Source organism: Megalobrama amblycephala, linkage group LG8, assembly GCF_018812025.1.
Source record: "Megalobrama amblycephala isolate DHTTF-2021 linkage group LG8, ASM1881202v1, whole genome shotgun sequence".
NCBI lineage: Eukaryota > Metazoa > Chordata > Actinopteri > Cypriniformes > Xenocyprididae > Megalobrama > Megalobrama amblycephala.
Window position 1 is genome coordinate 10,209,241 of NC_063051.1, and position 20,747 is coordinate 10,229,987.

Genomic DNA, 20,747 nt, shown 5'->3' on the forward strand with positions numbered 1-20,747 from the left:
GATCAAGTATCAGTAACAAGATACACTTAAAAATGTATTATTTAACATTCTAGATTTACTACTTTATCAAAACATTTTTGAGTCACATGTGATATTCATGGGTCCTGTCTGTCTCAGTGCTGAAACTCTTTATACAAACTTACATGTATAGACAGATCAGAACTTATGAATATAGTGTATTATACTGACTTTATACAGTAATTTACTGCAAATTTCAAAAACACACATTAGTCCTCATTAATACAGGTTCATATGTTAATGATTTGTCATAATTTTCAATTAAATCATACGCTGAAGGTTCAGAATTATTGGAATCACATTCTGTAATGCTCCTGTTATTTTAAGGGAAACAGTAGATAACCACTAAAAGTGTTGTGGTTATTCTGGCTATCATATATCCTCCTGTTAGACCAAAGTCTCACATAGACAACATCTCCAACCTCCAGGATCAACACAACTCCATTTGAGGAGTTTAACTGATGCTGATCCTGATATTCATGAGCTATAACCACCTGCTCTCCATTCTTAACAATGACTGCAGTTGCTTCATATGGGGCATATCCATATACAGAGACTCTGAACATGTACGCTCCTTTCAGTGGGGCTGTGAAAATACCTAAATCAAATAACAAGAGATACAGAATCAGCTGTTTCCTGTATGATTGCTTCATTACCAAACACACTGTAATAGTTTTGAAAGATGGCAGATCATTTAATTCTCTTATACACATTACACAACTGCAGAGAGATCTGAATGGAGCAGAAGGTTTTCATTACTATAAACTGAGTTTTATGACTCCATTTCATTGATAATTACCTGTAATTGGGTTGTAGGCGTTCCCTATGTTTGTGAAGACTTTCCTGTAGGTTAGTGTGATTTCAGTGGTAAAAGGACCAATAAATCCACTGCCAGATTCCATCAGTGCAGCTGAAAAAGCTATTTCTCTGTCTGTTATTGAAAAACATAAGCAATATTGTGATATATTACTGTATTACACTGAGAATGAATACACTGAATTTAACATCATTCAAGCACACTTTCACCTCTATTTTCCTTTCTCAACTCCGCTTGACTCAGAGTAAGATTTGAAATTTCTGTGAAGAAATAAAGATTCTGTTAAATGACATTTACACTGATTATTGTAATAGATAACACAATTTACACAGTATATACTCAACTTTACACTAACATTTACGCTATACAATGTATTGCATTGGTGTTTTACTTTGAGGATCATTGATAAAAGAGTGAATGTTTTGGTGAAGTACCTTCATTTTTCTTGTTCAGCTCATCCCTCAGTTCTCTGATGTTTCCTTTCTGCTCTGTAACGGTGGCGGTCAGTTCTCTGATGTTTTCTTTCTGCTCTGTAACGGTGGTGGTCAGTTCTCTGATGTTTCCTTTCTGCTCTGTAACGGTGGCGGTCAGTTCTCTGATGTTTTCTTTCTGCTCTGTAATGGTGACGGTCAGTTCTCTGATGTTTTCTTTCTGCTCTGTAACGGTGGCGGTCAGTTCTCTGATGTTTCCTTTCTGCTCTGTAACGGTGGCGGTCAGTTCTCTGATGTTTTCTTTCTGCTCTGTAACGGTGGCGGTCAGTTCTCTGTTCTTTTCTTTCTGCTCTGTAACGGTGGCGGTCAGTTCTCTCAGTGCTGCATGGATGTCAGGGATGCCCAGATCACAGTATTGTTGTCTGTCAGTTGAAGCTTCAGCTCTCAAAGTGTCTGTTTGAGGTGGATTCTGTCTTCCGTCCTCAGAGCTGATCTGTTGACTGATCTCATTCTCATTGAGTCCTCCATCTACCTGCTGCTGGACGACAAACACAAAGGTTTCCAACAGCAGCAGTATACATACTAAAGCCTTCATTCTTCACTGATGTTTGTTTCCAGCTCCTCTCATGTTCATTTTATAGTGTCCTGATTTACTGCCTTTTGTACTTGATTTATATTGCTTCAGATAAATAAGTAGTTCAAGTTAATAGTTAATCATAATCAAAGAGATGTTCCAGACTCAGTAGATGTTTATCTCTATTCACAACATTTGTGGCACTATGTTGATCTCAACAGAAAATAACTTTGACTCTCTCTCTCTTTTAAATTTATATAGATCAGCAGTTGGCAACTTTAAAGCATGCACAGGGAAAAATCACAGAAACCTCCAGTCGTGTGAATGCAGGATAAATTCTCATATTAATAGTATTTATTGTGTCACTTCACAGAAGGGAACAGACAGATGAGTAACACAAACAGTCTTTATTTAAATCAGAGGCACGGATCTGGACAGAGGAGATGAATGGTGAGAATACAACAGAAAGCACGTTGAAGTATGACTTAGCTGAAAGTAACACTTAGGCCTGGTTTCAGAGACGGGGCTCAGCCTAAACCAGGATTAGGCCTGAGTTCAATTAGGACATTTAAGTATGTTTTATATACTCACCCTTGAAAAAAAAAACATTACTGGTGTGCATCATAAGACAAAATAATGACACTGACATACTTTAAGATTTGTCAGTTCAAGTTGCTTTCAGTTAAAACTGCTCAAACATGCATTTTAGTCTAGGACTAGCTTAACCCTGTAAAACCCAAATATAGAAAAAAAAGAGCAAATATTTTTTTGACCACTCAGATATTGTTTTAGGAGGCCTCTGATGTAGAAATTAAAGGTTTTTCAAATTTTTACTTTTTAGTAAGTTTTTAGGGAAACGTAATATTGCAACGTTGGGTCTAGTTAGGAGCAGAATTTCTGTATTTGTACTCACTTTGTCTTAACAGATATACAGAGCATTTAAGCATTAATCTGCAGGGTTGATTGCTTACATAGCCCCATAACAGTATATATCAAGAGTAATAATCACACAAAAATCATATTTTTTTATGAATAAGCATTTATTAATAAAATATTGGAAAAAATTGTATTTATAAAACTTTTTCTTCTATCACTTTCAATGTGGTTTGAATGAAGTCTGTGTTTTGCATTTTTTAGTCCCTAATACAGTTCTTTTCATCTGATCTTTGATAAGTTTTATACATTTGTAGATGTTTTAATTAGACATTAGAATAATTAAAATGAATAATGGTAGTTATAAATCTCTTATAGTTATTAATCTTATCGGTCTGTTTAGTTTGAGCTATGAAACAAAGAAAACAAGCCCTGAAAATGTATAAAAAGAACATTATACAGACACTCTGGGCCCTATAATACACCCGGCGCAATGCGACGCAAGGCGCAGCGCAAGTGTGTTTGCTAGTTTGCGTCCGGCGCCGTTCGCGTTTTCCCGTTCAGCGCCACGTCCTTAAATTAGTAAATGCATTTGCGCCAGTTAGTGCGCCCATGGGCGTGCTGGTCTAAAAAAGAGGAGTGTTCAGGCGCATTGCCGGCGCATTGCTATTTTAAGGAGCTGAAAATAGACTGCGCCATAGACCAACTCAAACCTGGTCTAAAGTCTAAAGTCAATGGCGCAATATTTTTTTGTTAGAGTGCGTTGGTAGAAACTGCGCCTCTGGGCGCGTCCACAGTGCGCGTTGACTTTGCTTATTACACACAGGGATGCGCATCACACAAACATGCCAAATATTAAAAACAAAAGGATTACAGTGTAAAAGAATATTATTGTGTAGGCTACATAAATGGGTATTTCCCAGAATTCGGGCCTATTTCTGTCCACAGGGTGTAATTTTATTAAAAACTAAATAAATCTAATACATTTTAGCACCACTAATTAGTATAAACAAAAACAAGCCTAGACTTTTTTATGGCTGCTCTTACTAATGATTTTAACACATTTTATTGGTGTTTTGTGGTACATTATCTGTGTTTTGGTGTTGTCCGCCACCAGAGTTTTCACATGTCATGCCATATGTCAAACATTATTTATCACAAATTAATAAATAAAAAATATGCATATGAATTTGAGTTACCTGAACTAATAAACTACATGCACAGATTAAGCATATATATGCATTTTATACTTTATTTTGCTTAATTTCTACCTGTCCCGTGGTTTAGCCGTCATTACCAACACGCTCTGCATAAAGGCACTTTCCTACTTTTTTTTCATCAAAAGTTTATTTAGTAGCCATGGTAACCTAATTTCACAGTGGAGCACATGGATTTCAAGCTGCAAGACTGATGCCTTGATGTCCAGAAAAGTAAGTAAATCTACTCTTTATTCTTTGTGTTGGGCATGTACACTTATTATGCGTCATTACCATATGTGTTGTATTTCTGTATTTTTAAACATTTTTGGATTATTTTTATCACTTTAATAGTTTAAATGGTGTACATTACATGTAGAAAGCTAGCTACACTTGCTAAGTCATCATCTTTGCTAGTAAGGCTAGTTTTTTTACAAAAGTGTCATTACCAGCACAGTCATTACCAGCACATTACAGCTTGTGCTGGTAATGACAGGTTGTGGTGGTGATGACGGCAGATACATTAAACATACTGTTCTTTAAAGAATTTATGTTGAATATGTTATCTTAAATGAATTAATATACATTTACCAATTAAAAGTCACTATATTTTAAATTAGGTAATGCATTTGTTTTTAGAATACTAAATTAATTCATTATAATTGTTGTGTTTAGGTGTGACATGGCTCCAAAAGCAGCTGCCCAAAGGTCCAAATCTTACAGAAAACGTCTGAAAGATGATCCTGAGAAATATGCACAGTATCTGCAGAGTGAGAAAGAGAGATATTGTAGAAGAAGAGAAACAGGAAAATTGAAATCTGTTTCCCTATTGAGCACGCGAGAACACAGATATGAAAAAAAGCGATGGAAAGTTAAACAAAGGAAGAGAGCTAAGGACAGAGAAAAAAAGAGAAATATAAAATTATCTTTCAATGAGTAATTGTTACGGTGCTGTTGCAGGAGAGATGAGGCGAGTACGGATATCCACAAATGATGGGTTTTATTAGCAATCCAGGAATAGAACATAGCATGACACACGTAACACAACATTAAGAACGGACAGGGAGTGAAGGGAGTGAGTCCATTATATAGGCAGTGCTGATGAGGGAGTCCAGGTGCAGGTGATGAGTGCTGATGGGGAGATGACGAGGGAAGTGGGAAGTGAGTGCAGGTGTGGATACAAGAGGATGATGGGAAATGGAGTCCGGGAGACACGGGAACTGTGACAGTACCTCCCCCTCCCGGTAGGAGCGTCCTCGCGCCGTAGATGTAACAACCAGGGAGGGGGGTGGGCGTCCTGGAGACCTCACGCAAGAGCAGGGAGAGGAACGGACATGACCGGAGGTCTCCAGGATGAGTCCATGGATCCAAGCCGCCATGGCGGGTCAGGGGCCGTGGGCTGCCATGGCGGGTCAGGGGCCGTGGGCTGCCATGGTGGGTCAGGAGCCGTGGGCTGCCATGGCGGGTAAGGGGCAGTGGGCTGCCATGGCGGGTCAGGGGCCGTGGGCTGCCATGGTGGGTCAGATTACTAGCTGGTCTTTTTTTTGTTGTTGGTCTGAAGTCACTTAGGATCTTAAATTACAATAGCTTATGATCAGTGATTTGTCATCACCGCAACAAACTGTCATTACCAGAACTGCCATGTCATCACCATCACCATACATATTTTTGCCAGTAAATTATGTATAAATTACAAAAACATCCTACAATTATATATTTCTGACAATGTTGGACAGTCTAAATGATCACTGTATTAAAATAATTCACTTAAAATAAGCTTATATTCCAAGCCAGGGTAGATTGATGAATCAGAAATTTAGATACTTAAATGACTATAATTCATCTTGCAGGTAAAAATCAACAATCCCATTAAGTTCAAGATAAAATAGATTCCATGTGAAACCACAAAATGTTTTAAAAGCACTGATTTATCATTTACGTTTTATTTTTTTCATATATTCAATGATGTGATGGTAATGACACATTTACATCACATAGTTAAGAAAATGGCAAAAAATCATAAATTCCCTTATCTTATGGTCTCAACCAAGCTCATAACGTCGCTCCTGACTTAAGGACTGATAATTTGATGTATTCCAAATAGTAAAATTTGGAATTTTAATTTTCAAAATTGCCACAACCCAATTTGGCCCTTAATCTGAGAAATGCCCAAATATAAAATGTAATGATGAACAGTCATTGCGTGTATTAGAATTAGGCTACCTATTTTCAATTCAGCCTATTACTACTTATAATGATGAACGAAATTGGCTAATTAATTGAACAATCGTGCCAATACACACACATATATATTAACTGACTCATCGCGCTGAGCTATTTGAAAGCCTGCATCCAACGCAGATGACTGAAAGATTGACTGGCCACTTAACAGGTAATTTCAGCTTTTCCGCCAACAAATTCCGCCATGTAAATATCAATCCGCCATGGCGCGAGCGCATCTCGCTCTTAAAGGGAATGGGAGATGACACTCTGATTGGTTTATTGAACGTTACGCCCATTACTCATTAAGAGAATATGGACAACCCATTTCAAAAATGCGCCCCGGCGCACGGACCGTTTTTCCGTCGTTAAAATAGCAAAAGTGGATTTGGACACGCCCTGAGTGCACCTGCGCTTTACACTTTGCGTTTAGATCGTTAAAATAGGGCCCACAATATTTAATCTTATTAGATGATTAGTTAATTGCATTTGATAGATTTTACTTTCAATAAAACTTTTGCAATAGATTTGTAAAAGGTGTGTTTATGCATGTTTGGCCTGAGTTCCCTTTCAGTCGGTCACGTTCGACGTACGTCAGTACGAATTGGGCTATCGCTAGAGAGCCCTATCAGCTTCGAGAGAACTAAAACAAGCCAATGGAGATTGGTGTGCGATATTTGCATAATGCGCACCTCCCCTAACAGGTGGATATAAATAGGGTAGCAGATGCAATCGCACTCTGTCTTTTGCTTCGGAGCCTACCTTGTTGGTGTCCCGTGGCTGTTAGAACTTCAAGTCTCTGAAAGAAGTCTTCGGCGCTTGTGTTGGTGTGATGACGCTGCAGCGAGGTCGCGAGTTGGAGTGAGCCGGGTGGAAACATCTGCTGTTTTCTCAGCGTTCTGCTGTAATTCCACTGGTTGGTCTGCGATTTGGTCTGGTTTTTCTAAACACGTCGTGACGCTCCCTGTGTGTCTCGACACAAAAGAGCTGAAGTTTCCCCTTCTAAAAGAGCTTCACAGACAGACACTGTGTCTTTTTCAAGATGTCATTCTGTCTGTGTGTTTCTGGAGGCGGTCGTTTCCTATCCTCACTGACGGCCACAATCACTTTCTCATGTCTGCTTAGCGTGCTGAGACTGTGTTTGTGGGTGGTCATATTCTCTTATGGGAATATGCCCACGTTGGCACGTTGTTTGTCTTGCCTTTCTCGTAAGGGCTTGAGCGCTCAGCGCGCCGTGTGCCGTCGAGCTGCCGGCTGACAGCGCGTGTTGCCATGGCAACCCAGCGCGTTGTCTGGCGCTCTAGATGCACGGTCGAGACTCTAGTGCCTTTAATGAGGTGAAGTCCCCTCACTTATTCCCCGATCTAGTTTATTTTTCTGAATCAGAAAGATACTACTTTGGTTAATGAGCCTGAGTGACCAGAGGATCACAGTGGGGCAATACCCGCCAAGCCATTCTCCGTGGGCCCCCCACTCCTCTAGTGCATCACAAACATGTTGTGACTATGTTCGTGGGTGGTTCATGTTTAGTATAACATGGCCACGTCGGCGCCCAGTGGACGGCCAGTTGGACGGCCACGTTCACTGTCCAACATGGCTGGTAGCTTCTGCTTGGATTGCTGGTCCTTCTTATGGAGGACCTAGTGTCTTAGTCAGGGCTCCAGCAGAGGATCAGATGTCGACTGCTACATTGGAGAGAGTATTGTTGGGCTCTGGACATGAAGATGAGGCTGAGCGTCCCACAGTTGTGGTGTGCTCGTGCTGAATCAGATTCAGACTTGACAACCATGCTTTCCCAGGCCCCTGGGGGAGTTGTGCGACGCATTCTTGCCTTGCCCCGCCCCCTGTCTTAGCCCGGAAGTGCATGGGAAAAGCTTGGCAGTTTGTGGCCTTTTTTGGTGTCAAATATGGAATGCCAACAGGGCCATTATCTGCATTACAAGTTGTTCTCTCTCACTACCCTCTAGGGTGAGGTGGCAGTGCTACAGGCACACCACCTCTGCCCTGCATAGGTCTTGGCCCCTGGCAAGCCCGTGGTAGGCCAAAGCACTCATTGCTTTGGGTAGTTCTGAGCTGTCATAGCGCAGGCCCCTGGCCAGACAATGTCCACCATGGTGGTCCGGAAACACCCCTGGCTAGCCTTGCTGGGATGTGTCATCGTCAAAGTACGCTTTCTCGATGCGCTCATCTCACAAGCTGGCCTAAAACCCAGTCTGCTCAGCCCGCTGAGGTGAGGTAAACAGTTCTTTCGGGGGACGATGCTCCCTCCCCGGAGGAGGGCCGGGTGGAAATTTTGGTCTGTTCTGCCGCTGGCTCTCCGGAGTCCAGCGGTACCCACTAAGAACTGTTTTCTGATCCTCCAGGTCCCAAGAGAGTGTGGGTGGCAGTGTGCAAGGCCCCGTCAGCAGGTGTCAGTGTGTTGGTGCAGGCCGTGCCCCGTGTGCTGTGTAGCAAATTAGCTCAAAATAAATATGAATAATTAATCATAACTAGTTATAATTAATGATTAATATTTTAATCAGTTAATAAAATTAACTTAATGTAATAAAATTAATATTACAATCAATTAACCTGTTGTTCAATGAACACACAGTGTTAATTGTTTATTAATTCTAAGAAATGTTCATTTCCAGGTTATGGGAAATAACAATCTTATTCTACTAAAAGCCTGTAGTCAGGACCGACATGAATAGGGACTCCCGTATATGAGCGCAAAACACGGACAACCTTACGTGTGACATGAACAAGACTTTATTAACTAGACTAAATACTTAAACTACTCTAACTTTCACACACATACATGCATACAGTTTACCAAGAGAGAGAGGGCTAAAGCAGAGTACAGGAAGCAAGAGGTTACAGCATTGTTGTACATTTCAGCAGATCAACAGCCTTGAGCAAACCATCAGTTTAGTTTTAACAGGCCCCTCTTTCAAAGGGGTAAGGATACTCAATGTATCCGATAATGAGACTAAGTTTGATACTTGCATGTCTCTCCAAGTTGAATTAAAACTGTCCTGATGCAATTTGTGGAGGCTCCCGTTGAATCTTTGCTGATATTGTCTTGATGAAAGAGAACCAGTTGGATTCAGAGGATCTTTGGTGAATGGAAGGTCTAGGCCGAGGCCTGGCACAAGCTTGGGGTTCCTTAGAAGCTTCTAGCTTCTTACAGCATCATCTTGACATCAGCATTTGTCAGTAAAAAAAGAAGAAGAGGAGGACGAGCAGGAAGAGAGAGGGTTCCTTGTGATCAGTGAATATAAGGGGTGAAGATGTCACACCCTCTTGAGGTGTCTGAGCCAATAAGGAGTTCCCCTTTCAGAGGGAAGTTTTACGAGTCTTTGTTCTGTAGCAAGATATTAGCATAAGACACTGGATTGGATGAATGAGAGAATAACCTTCTAGCTTCCTATAATTCTAACATGTCACAGAGTTAGTAACATGTAACATAAATTACCAAATAGGAAATTAAAGTTGGAGTCCGTAGATACCAAACATGCTGCCAATGTGATCTCAGTTAACTATACATTTGCAACTATGGAACATTAATACCAAAATAGTTCAAAAGAGAGAATTAATACATAGAATAAAGCCTATAAAAGGAAAGTCATGAGATGGGAAAATTGGATACATGTTTATACATTTCCCAAGTGGTTATATAGAGAATACATAGGATTAAGAGAGTTTATTTGTCCTTCTCAGTCTCTCCAGAATTCTTCTGGATCATAAAAGTACCATATAACTGTAACAGGACACCTAGGTTGGCCTGTGTGCTAGCAACATTGGGATGCTGGTTACAGTTTTAGGGGGATGAGTTCAGAGAACTTTGATAGTGAGAGTGAGTTTATGGGTAATTCATTAAATACAATGAATAATTGTGTGGCTGATTGGTCCAGACGTTACAGCTGTCTCCCATACACACTGCTACCTCGCAGAGTCTGATCAAATTCTGGGCCACTACCATGCCGTCCCAGTCGGGTCCCCGTACTCTGGTTCCCTGCCCCACCCCCGGCACGTCTGTGGAGCGTTTGGTTCTGCTGGCTTGGTGTCTGGAAGCCTGGTTAGCGCTCCCCAGCCCATTCCGCTGGCTCATTCGTACTATCAGACTCGGCTATGCGATTCAGTTCGCCCGGAGTCCTCCGGCTTTCAGGGGTGTCCACTACACTCAAGTGTCGCTGGACAATGCACCTGTTCTCCGGGCGGAGATTGCTGTCCTCCTGGCGAGGGATACAATCGAGCCGGTCCCTCCAACCGATTTGAAGTTAGGTTTACAGCCCTACTTCATTGTACCCAAAAAGGGCGGTGGGCTATGGTCAATCCTGGATCTGCGCATCTCGAACCGGTACCTTCAGGCTGCCGTTTCAGATGCTCATGCAGAAGTGCATTTTCGAATGCATCCGTCCCGGGGATTGGTTTGCAGCGTTCGTCCTGAAGGATGCGTACTTCATGTCTCGATTCTGCCTCGCCACAGGTCGAGCATATCAGTACAAAATCCTACCCTTCGGGCTGGCCCTGTCGCGCCGCATCTTTACGAAGGTTGCGGAGGTGGCCATTGTTCCCCCCTGGGAACAGGGCGTTCGCAACTACCTCGATGACTGGTTGTTTCTGGCCAGCTCGAGAGAGCAGTTGTGCGAACACAGGGACATGGGTTTAGCTCACCTCAGCCGGTTGGGTCTTCGGGTCAACTGGGACAAGAGCAAACTCGCCCCCGGGCTGAGGATCTCTTATCTCGGTCTCGAGCTAGACTCGGTCGGCCGGACTACGCCCCTCACAGAGGAGCGGGTCCAGTCAATGTTGAACTGCCTGAGTACACTCAAGCGCAGGACAGCGGCCCCACTGAAAACAGAGGCTCCTGGGGCATATGGGGCATATTGCTCCATATGACACCGAGCTGCCGTCGCACCCTCATCCGGTGGTTGGACCCCTCGTTCCTGTGGGCGGGAGTGCCCCTCGAACAGGTGTCCAGGCATGCTGTGGTCTCCTCAGATGCCTCTGCCACCAGATGGGGGCCACGTACAACGGGCATGCAGTGTTGGGTCTTTGGACAGGGCCTCAACTGCATTGGCATATCAATTGCCTGGAGTTGCTAGCAGTACGTCTTGCACTGGGCTGCTTCAGAGAGCTGCTGTCAGACAAGCACGTATTGGTCCGCTCGGACAGCACTGCGGCCATTGCGTACATCAACTCGCCCGCCATCTCTTGCTATGGAGTCAGAAGCTTCTGAGGTCGCTTCGTGCCATTCACGGCAGCCTCCACTTGTGGGCGAGTGGCGGCTCCATCCCCAGGTGGTCCAGCTGATCTGGCAGCACTCCGGCTAGGCCCAGTTAGATCTGTGTGCCTCCCCAGAACTGCCCTCTGCCAGTGGTTCTATTCCCTGACCGGCGACACGCTCGGCACGGATGCCCTGGCACACAGCTGGCCCCGGGGCCTACGCAGATGCATTTCCCCCAGTGAGCCTTCTCGAACAGCTCCCTGTGCGAAGTCAGGGAGGACAAGGAGCGGGTCCTGGTAGTGGCTCCATACTGGCCCACTCGGACCTGGTTTTCGGACCTGACGCTCCTTGCAACAGCCTCTCCCTGGCGTATTCCTCTGAGGAAGGACGTCCTGACTCAGAGACGGCACCCTGTGGCACGCGTGGTCCCTGGACGGGATGCAGAGGTTCTGAGTATCTCCCGTAAGCGGTCGTAGACACCATCACTTCCTCTATGTGTTGAAGTGGAATCTGTTCGTCGAATGGTGCTCCTCTCGTGAGAGGACCCCCGATTATGTTCGGTCAGGTCTGTGCTTCCTTCCTGCAAGAGGGTCTGGAGCGAAGGCTGTCTCCCTCCACCCTCAAGGTGTATGTTGCTGCTATTGCTGCACATCACCATGCAGTTGATGGCAGGCCCTGGGGTAGCATGATCTGATCGTCAGGTTCCTGAAGGGGGGGGGCGAGGAGACTAAACCCGCCTGCCCTTCCTCCATACCCTCTTGGGGCTGGCCCTGTTACTTACATCTCTCCGGGGTCATCCCTTCGAATCTTTGCAATCAGTCGAGTTAAAAGTACTGTCCCTTAAGACCGTCCTCCTGGTTGCATTGGATTCGCTAAGAAGGTAGGGGACCTGCATGCATTTTCGGTCGACGAATCGTGCCTGGAATTCGGGCCCGGTGACTCTCACGTCATCCTGAGACCCCGGCCCGGATATGTGCCCAAGGTTCCTACCACTCCCTTCAGTGATCAGGTAGTGAACCTGCAAGCGCTGCCCTCGGAGGAGGCAGACCCAGCCCTAGCTTCGCACTGTCCCGTCCACGCTCTGCGTGTGTACGTAGACAGAACGCGAGGCTTCAGGAGCTCAGATCAGCTTTTCGTCTGTTACGGAGGCCAGCAGAAGGGAAAGGCTGTCTCCAAGCAGAGGATGGCCCACTGGATAGTGGATGCCATCGCCCTGGCTTACGTTCCCAGGGCGTGCCTTGCCTGTTCGGGTTGAGAGCCCACTCCACCAGAGGAGTGGCCTCTTCCTGGGCGCTGGCTCATGGCGCCTCGCTGACAGATATTTGTAGAGCTGCGGGCTGGGCGACACCCAACACGTTTGCTAGGTTTTATAGCTTACGTGTAGAGCCGGTATCTTCCCGTGTACTCGCTTCCACCAGCCGGTAGACGCGTTGAACCTGCTCTAAGTGTCGGCTTGCAATGCCACTCCCGCCCCCTGGGCCGGATACGTGCATCTGTTGACTCCAGTCGTGTTCCCCATTTGGCGAACCGTGTCGAGTTCCTCCGCCTCCCCCTTCAGCTCGGACATTGCGGAGTGTCTGATGCCAGACCAACATCCATCTTCGATGTTGTCTGTTGGTTGGGTTCCATATGTTGCGATCCCTCTACGGGAGTGATTCCATATGTGGATTGTTCACGGTTAACTCCCTATGGTGAGCCAGTGTCTTTCCCTTAGCAGAGCTAGCTCTGGTGTCACCTGTCAGATGAGTCTCCCCCTACTTAGGTGGAGCCATCCCAGGGACTCATATGCGTTCTGCCCTGCGGGCCAGTCCATATGTTTTTCCATGTAAATTCCTCCCCATAGGGTAGGTAGTGGGCTCTGCAGCGTCCCTTAAGGTTTCGCTTCCCCAGTGTAGTCTAGTTTACTTAGTGGGTATTTCGGAACAGCAGTAGACTTCCCGGCGTAAGCTCGCCCCCTTCTCCGTCCCTTTGGTGCGACGGGCGGCTAGAGCCTGCGCTGGGCACTGGAAGGGGTTTCAAAACTGTGGCGTTTTATTTGGGATCCCAATTCATCAGTCACTACTGACGTACGCCGAACGTGACCGACTGAAAGGGAACGTCTCGGTTACGTATGTAACCCTCGTTCCCTGAAGGAGGGAACGGAGACGTACGTCCCGTCGCCACAGTTTCTGTACCCTCGCTGCAGTGCGGACACCAGTTGTCTCCTCAGCGAAAAACAGAGTGCGATTGCATCTGCTACCCTATATATATCCACCTATTAGGGGCGGTGCGCATTATGCAAATATCGCACGCCAATCTCCATTGGCTTGTTTTAGTTCTCTCGAAGCTGATAGGGCTCTCTAGTGATATCCCAATTGATCGGTCACTGCTGACGTACGTCTCCGTTCCCTCCTTCAGGGAACGAGGGTTACATACGTAACCGAGACGTTTTGTTGCATTTACACTGTTCTGACCACTAGGGGTCACCGTGGAGACAGGTGTCAGATTGTTTCGAAGCCTCGACACATTACGGCACATTTGCTTCAACTGCTTCAGTGTTTCACGAAACCTTGATCTGCCCATCACTTGGATCAGGTAAGTAGCAGGTAGGTAGTCTGGAGGTTCATATAGACAAGACCAGACAATGGAGTGCAGGAGATGTGAGTCTTTATAGAGTGCAGGTGATGATGTGCAGGTGCAGAGAATCGATAACAAGGAGATGATGAGCTGATTGGGTGTAGGTGTGGAATAGGAGGGATGCTGGGAAATGTAGTGTGGCTGTAGCCTGTTGGGAAGAGTGAGATTATTTTATTTTATCATATTTTAATTTTTCTAGTTATTTTAAATCGATTAATTTCACTGAGTGTTGGATTCCTGCACAGGTCATTTAGTGTTGTGAATGGGAACCATTAATTGTTGTGTTTGTTCAAATGGGATGCTTGTCTGCGCACTATTCTTTTTGGGAGTGTGTGGCTGCGTCCGAAACCACCTATTTCTCTACTATTTAATAGGGGAAAAGCAGTAGGCGAGCTAATAAGTATGTCCGAAGCAAAAAGAGTAGGCGAAAATTACCTGGGTGATGTAATAATTCTCGCGAGATTCGGCCGTGCGTCTACTTAAAGTGCGTCCGAAACCGCCTACTTACCTACTATATAATAGGGGAAAAGCAGTAGGCGAGCAATTAAGTATGTCAGAAACCTCAGTAATCATAAATGAGTAGTCGAGGAGTTCCCGGATGGCCTACTACTTCCGCCCAGGTTCTTAAGTGTTCCTCGCTGGATACTTTTCTATCCCAGGAGGCCACGGGAGAGGATACGTCATATTCGAACACGGAGGAGAAAAGCGACGCGGATGCTGTCAAATGTGAGTATTGAAAACCAAAAAGACGCTTCCTTGTGATAAAGTCACATTTGTTGAACTACTGTAGAGTAAACTGCTGAATGTGTGAAGATGCTAGACACTGTAGTTGTGATATTGCAGTAAAAACAAGTATTAAACATTATTATGTATAGATAACAGGGAAGCTCTAGTAAACACACATAACTTAATTCTCCAAAGTAGATTTACATATTCTAAACCATATACATCTTAAAGATGCTTACTGTTTATTTAACATCTGACAGGAACATCTTCTTCAAGTATTATGACTTATGAGTGATGGATTATGATCTATGAGTGATGTGTGTGTGCTATTATTCACGGTTGTCAATACTGCTTACATTACATTAATGCAATAATGTAAATAAATAAATCTACATTTTAAAAAAAACATGTTTATTGTATTTTATTTGTCCATTAGTACTGTTGGTAAATTAAGGAAGATTTGTGTTGGATAAGAAGTGAGTTAACACATCATCAACATGTGAATGTAGATTTGAGCACATAAACCTCAGAGGAAACTTGAATCTTATCTGATGTTACAGGGACAGATGATGGGGACAGATGAGCACACGTGTGTTTATCCAGTAGAGGAATGATGCCATCAAAGGCTTTGAGTGAGTATACTACAGAAATGAATATAAAGTCTATTTAAATCTAAAGTCTAGTTTATTTTAATTATTGGAATTTAAACAGAGTTATTACAGCACTTTTCTGATTCTTGATGTCTGTATGTTTTCTGCACAGCTTTTGTGGTGGAGCAGGACCTGCAAGGAAAGGTGACGGCAGCATTTGTTAGAAAAAACCTTTTGTTACTTCTAATACAGAAATCAAATGACACTGTGCTGTTAAAATGACTGCTTTTGTATTATGTTTGTGCATTATTGTAGGATGTGAAATGTCCTCAGACTGGTAAGAGCACTGAGGATGGAGAGACACAGCAGATCCTGGAAATGGTTCAATCTCATGGACGAGATCCTCCATCACTCCTCCTTCCAAGTGACTCGATCAAGGACACACTGGAGGTGATACTGCAGAGATCCAACCAGCAACCTTCTGCTGACCAGCTCAGTGGTTTAGACCAGTGTTTCTCAACCAGGGGTCCGTGGACCCCTAGTGGTCCTTGATGTAATGCCAGGGGTCCTTATAAAATATCTGAATATGACTGAATATTATACAAGTCAACTAACGTAATAGTAAAATATACTTGATTGCATTTGGTCGTCACAAAGACATTAATGATACCAACAAGCCAAAATTATTTTGGGGTCCTTGAGGACGGTTCTAAATATGACGGGGGTCCATTACTCAAAAAAGGTTGAGATTCACTGGTTTAGACCACAACACCACAAAAGTAATGAAGCTACGACAAAAATTAGCAAGTAATTGTAAAAATATTAAATGAAATATAGCAAGAAAATAAATGCTGACATGGATGAATTGTAAAATGTTTTAATCCGTTTATTCAGTCATGCTGATGGAGAGCACATGAATGTTTGCAGCAGACACAGCAGCAGCAGATTGTCCCACACATCTTCTTCCACTCTTGCTTCAAGGTTGTGGGGTTCAGGGGTCCATCATCATGGTCTTCCTCATCCTCTGGATCAACGATGTCTCCATTGAGAAGAGCAGCAGTGAGGAACATGATGATGAAGGTGTTCATCAGCTGTTTGATCAGAATAAAGCTGCAGAATGGGCACAGCTGTGTGAGATGGCAGCAGGACTGTAAATACCTGATTGTTAGATCAATACATTTGTATAAAGCTTTGTTTAATGTGTTGTTGACTTGTATATGCATTTATTTATTGTCATTCTTTTATTAATTATTTTACTTTTTTATTAATTATGCTATTATCAGTAAATGTATATATTTTAATAGGCAACGAATTAATGCATGAATTGACTGTAAATGGAGATGTATTCACATCAGCTGTATTTGTCTAGTGTGTGTTCATGCACAGCTGTCATATGACAAAACATTAAATTTTGCTTGTTTTACTAAAGAAGTAAAATGAAAAGTAATTAAGTTTTGGTCAGCATTTATCAAGATTTTTGTGTGTAAGTGTTGGGATGGGCTAGCAAAGCAGGACATTCAGGGGTAATCTTAATTTTAAGTAATTATACTTAAATTTTTTGAGTATAAAATCAACAGTCCTCTCCAAAGGCTAAATCTTCGAGCAGCTGCTGATGTCTTCTTTGTGCAGACTAACACTGAGGAAAACTGCACTAGGTAGGGTTTTGGAGTTACTGGTGCTGTGAGGTGTTAGTGCACCAGTCACTCATATCTTTATTTTTATTGCAGGACCTATAATTACATACAAGATCAGGGAAAATACCATAGTGGTATCTTTAACAATGAACAATAATAATGACAAAAAACAAACAAATATGGGTTTGTATACATCATAGTTTGAGATTATATATACAAACATAAAGCATGATGACAAGATTAAATATTTTTAATACATCATAATGCATAAAGGTTATTTATTTGATGAAACTAGAACTAATTCAACAAGAAAAAGAGGAAAACAAATGAGATTTATGGCACTTATGCTTGTGGATGGACATTTTTGCATATAAAATAAAGAAATTAACAACATATTCACGCGAATTTGGGTTTTCGTAACAAAAAATAAACTCGCATTAGTAGTTAAAAATATAAGAACTTTAAATGAACCCTTATATATATTATTTGTAATAGAATTATAAAATTACTGGCAGCTGTTTCTTCAACAAGACCACAAAATATCAAGATATTTACAGATAGATGAAATAAACCTGTCACTCATCTTTTAAGTTGTTGCCATAGACTGTAAAAGGTTGTTGCGCTTGTGATAACGTCGTAGGTCACATGATAACGTTAACATGGCGGATTATTTTCGGATCTCATTCATACTCAATGAGATTTGGCTATTAAGTACCAACTCTTTTAGCGCTGGTTAAGTAAATACTAATTGAAATTAAGTACTCATTGAGTAGGCGGACGCAGCCTGTGAGTTGTGTCAGCCTCAGACCGCGAGTGGACGCTGATGAGGCATTTTTTCCCTCTCTTCTTCCAGGTATTGTTGGTATGTTTAAAGTCCCTGTAAAGTCAATTCTGAGAATTCTTTCTAAACACTTTATAAATGTTACAAATGTATTGCTGAAACACATTACAAAGACTGTGAATTGTGTAATGCTTAATTGTGAAGTTAGAGCGTTAAACAGTTTTTCCCCAAGTCTCTGCTCAGGATTTTTTGGGCGGAGCTACAACGGGGGTCTGACGCACTTGGACCCCCGAGCATAACCCCGCCCCTAACACTATATAACTATCGATGACGCACCGAGCGTGGCGCCGCCTCTAACGCTACGGCACAGCAGTTCACCTGCTCAATCTCGAGTGTCATTACAGTTATACAGCCCTTTGCACATTTAGCTAGTAATGCCTTCGTCACTCAAATGCATATTACATGGTTGTTATAATATACAATATGCTCGGTCTCCTTATTTAAATTTCCTAAAACGATGATATGAAGGATTCTAAAGTGATCGTTCTACACCGGATAATTTTACAAACTTTCATCAGATAGCTGAGATTCACAGATAATCCGCTGTTTTTGGTGAATGGGGCTGAACAGACCTCGGCCGCCCTCCCGCCTCGGCCTTCCGTCCCACCGATAACCGATGATATATGGGGCCGAACAGAGTCTCTCCCGTCCCGGCCTTCATCCTCCCGTCTCGCGGCGCCGTCATTTGTCGACTCGACAACAGTCCGGCAGTACGTGCCCACTGCCCAGTGCCCACCAATGAGTGTAAGTAAGTTGCCGAGTTTGCTTATAATTAGTAGGTAGTCCACAGTAACTCTACTAAAATTTGCAACCCTAAATGATTCTTTTTATATGCATCAGTATGTTTGACTCATAAGACTCAAGACGGCAGCTCTCGCGAGTGGGTGTGGTTTCAGCGCCGACAGCGGACACGGCCCCAGCGTTTGAGAGCAGAGAGCACTACCCATTTTTTCGAGATTTTGATAACTTATTTCATTTACTTGCAGATTTTTTTAATCTTTCAAATTTGGCTGGGTGGTTAATAACACATTTTTCTGCGGTGTGACAAACTCAGAACACAGACTTTAAAATGACTTTACAGGGACTTTAAAGTTATTTATTTGGTCAAAGTTCATGAAATATAAAACGAAATGTGTTTTGAGTCAAGTATACTAATGTATTTTTGTGTATTGGTCAATTTATTTGAGTTTTATGCGACTCTTGTTTGACGCACATGGAGATAACTAACTAATTCTTATCAAGTGTCCCATGTGTTTCAGGTATGTTCAGTTCTTTAACTCAAATTGTATAAAATTATAGAATTTGTGTAATTGGGTTTATAATGTTATGGACTAAATTTGAATATATTATAAATACTATTTTCTATCCCCCTTTCATTCTATAATGCATTTGGCATTTGTATAATGCACTGATTTCACTTTTCTGTAGTGTCATTGTGAATGTGTATGATGCTTTGGGAGATGCTTTGTATTATTGTTCATAATACAAATGGAGACAACAATTGACACAGTGATATATAATCAGTAATTTTATTTTTATTTCCTTATTTTATGGGTTTAAATGTATTACACAATGTTAAACATAAATTGTTGTAACATTAGCCTCAGACCGCAAGTGGACGCTGATGAGGCAGGACGCAAATTTTTTCCCTCTCTTCTTCCAGCCATTGCTGTGTTTAACAGAAGAAGTTAGCGCAATGGATGTTTCTCTTATCATGTGTTTCAGATCAATAAACAACTTCCTCATGTACAGAATCGGATCTGCTACACGGGGAAGGTGACTGAGTTGGTGGCTGACATTGGACCTTTTCATTCATTCATTTATTCATGTTCTTCCGCTTATCCGGGGCCGGGTCGTAGTGGCAGCAGTCTAAGCATGGACGCCCAGACTTCCCTCCCCCCCAGACACTTCCTCCAGCTCTTCCGGGGGAATTCCGAGGCGTTCCCAGGCCAGCCAAGAGACATTGTCCCTCCAGCGTGTCCTAGGTCTTCCCCGGGGACATGCCCGGAACACCTCCCCAGGGAGGTCTCCAGAACAGATGCCCGAGCCACCTCAGCTGGCTCCTCTCGATGTGGAGGAGCAGCGGCTCTACTCTGAGCTCCTCACTAGTGACCAAGCTCCTCACCCTATCTCTAAGGGAGCACCCAGCCACCTTGTGGAGAAAACTCATTTTGACCACCTGTATCCGGGATCTCGTTCTTTCGGTCATGACCATAGGTGAGAGTTGGAACATAGATTGACCGGTAAATCGATAGCTTCGCCTCACAGCTTAGCTCCTTCTTCACCATGACGGACCTGTACATCGACTGCATTACTGCAGAAGCTCCATCCTTCCCTCACTCATGAACAAGACCCCAAGATACTTAAAGACCTCCATTTGGGGCAGGACTACTCCACCAATCTGAAGGGGACAAGCCACTGTTTTCTGGGTGAGAACCATGGCTTCAGACTTGGAAGTGCTGATTCTCATCCCAGCCTATTCACGCTGAGCTGCAAACCATCCCAGTGCACACTGAAGGTCCTGGTTTGATGGAGCCAACAGGACAACATCATCTGCAAAAAGCAGGGACGAGATCCTATGGTCCCCAAACTGGACTCCCTCTGGCCCCTGGCTGCGCCTAGAAATCCTGTCCATAAAGATAATGAACAGGACCGGTGACAAAGGGCAGCCCTGCTGGAGTCCACACATTACACAACGAGTCCACCTCTGAGCCCTCGGCCTCTGCTTCCTCAGAGGAAGACATGTCGGTGGGGTTGAGGAGATCCTCGAAGTATTCCTTCCACTGTCCGATGATGTCTTCAGTTGAGGTCAACAGCTGCCCACCTCCACTGTAAACAGTGTTGGCAGGGCACTGCTTCCCCCTCCTGAGGCGCAGGATGGTTTAACAGAATCTCCTTGAGGCTGACCGATAGTCCTTCTCCATGGCCTCACCAAACTCCTCCCAGACCCGAGTTTTTGCCTCCACAACTATCCAGGCTGCAGTCCGCTTGGCCTGCCG

At 43.5% G+C, this 20,747-nt stretch overlaps 2 protein-coding genes across 3 annotated transcripts in view; both read right to left on the bottom strand.

Moving 5' to 3' along the window:
• The window catches only part of cacna2d2a (calcium channel, voltage-dependent, alpha 2/delta subunit 2a), a 383,618-nt gene that overhangs the window by 211,344 nt on the left and 151,527 nt on the right, over positions 1-20,747 (bottom strand). The gene's annotated exons all lie outside the window — the stretch shown is intronic.
• Positions 90-1,014, bottom strand: LOC125273632 (complement C1q-like protein 4). The gene is made up of 2 exons (XM_048199177.1): positions 818-1,014; positions 90-616 (listed from the first exon to the last, which is right to left on the bottom strand). Exons 1-2 carry the CDS (start codon positions 918-920, stop codon positions 336-338), a joined length of 384 nt encoding a protein of 127 aa, XP_048055134.1. The 5' UTR covers positions 921-1,014; the 3' UTR covers positions 90-335.

Coding starts and splice junctions, on each gene's coding strand:
- LOC125273632 (XM_048199177.1), bottom strand. CDS start 920: ATGGAATCTGGCAGTGGATTTATTGGTCCTTTTACCACTGAAATCACA. Junction 617..817: donor CGCCTACAACCCAATTACAG/GTAATTATCAAT, acceptor TATTTGATTTAG/GTATTTTCACAGCCCCACTG.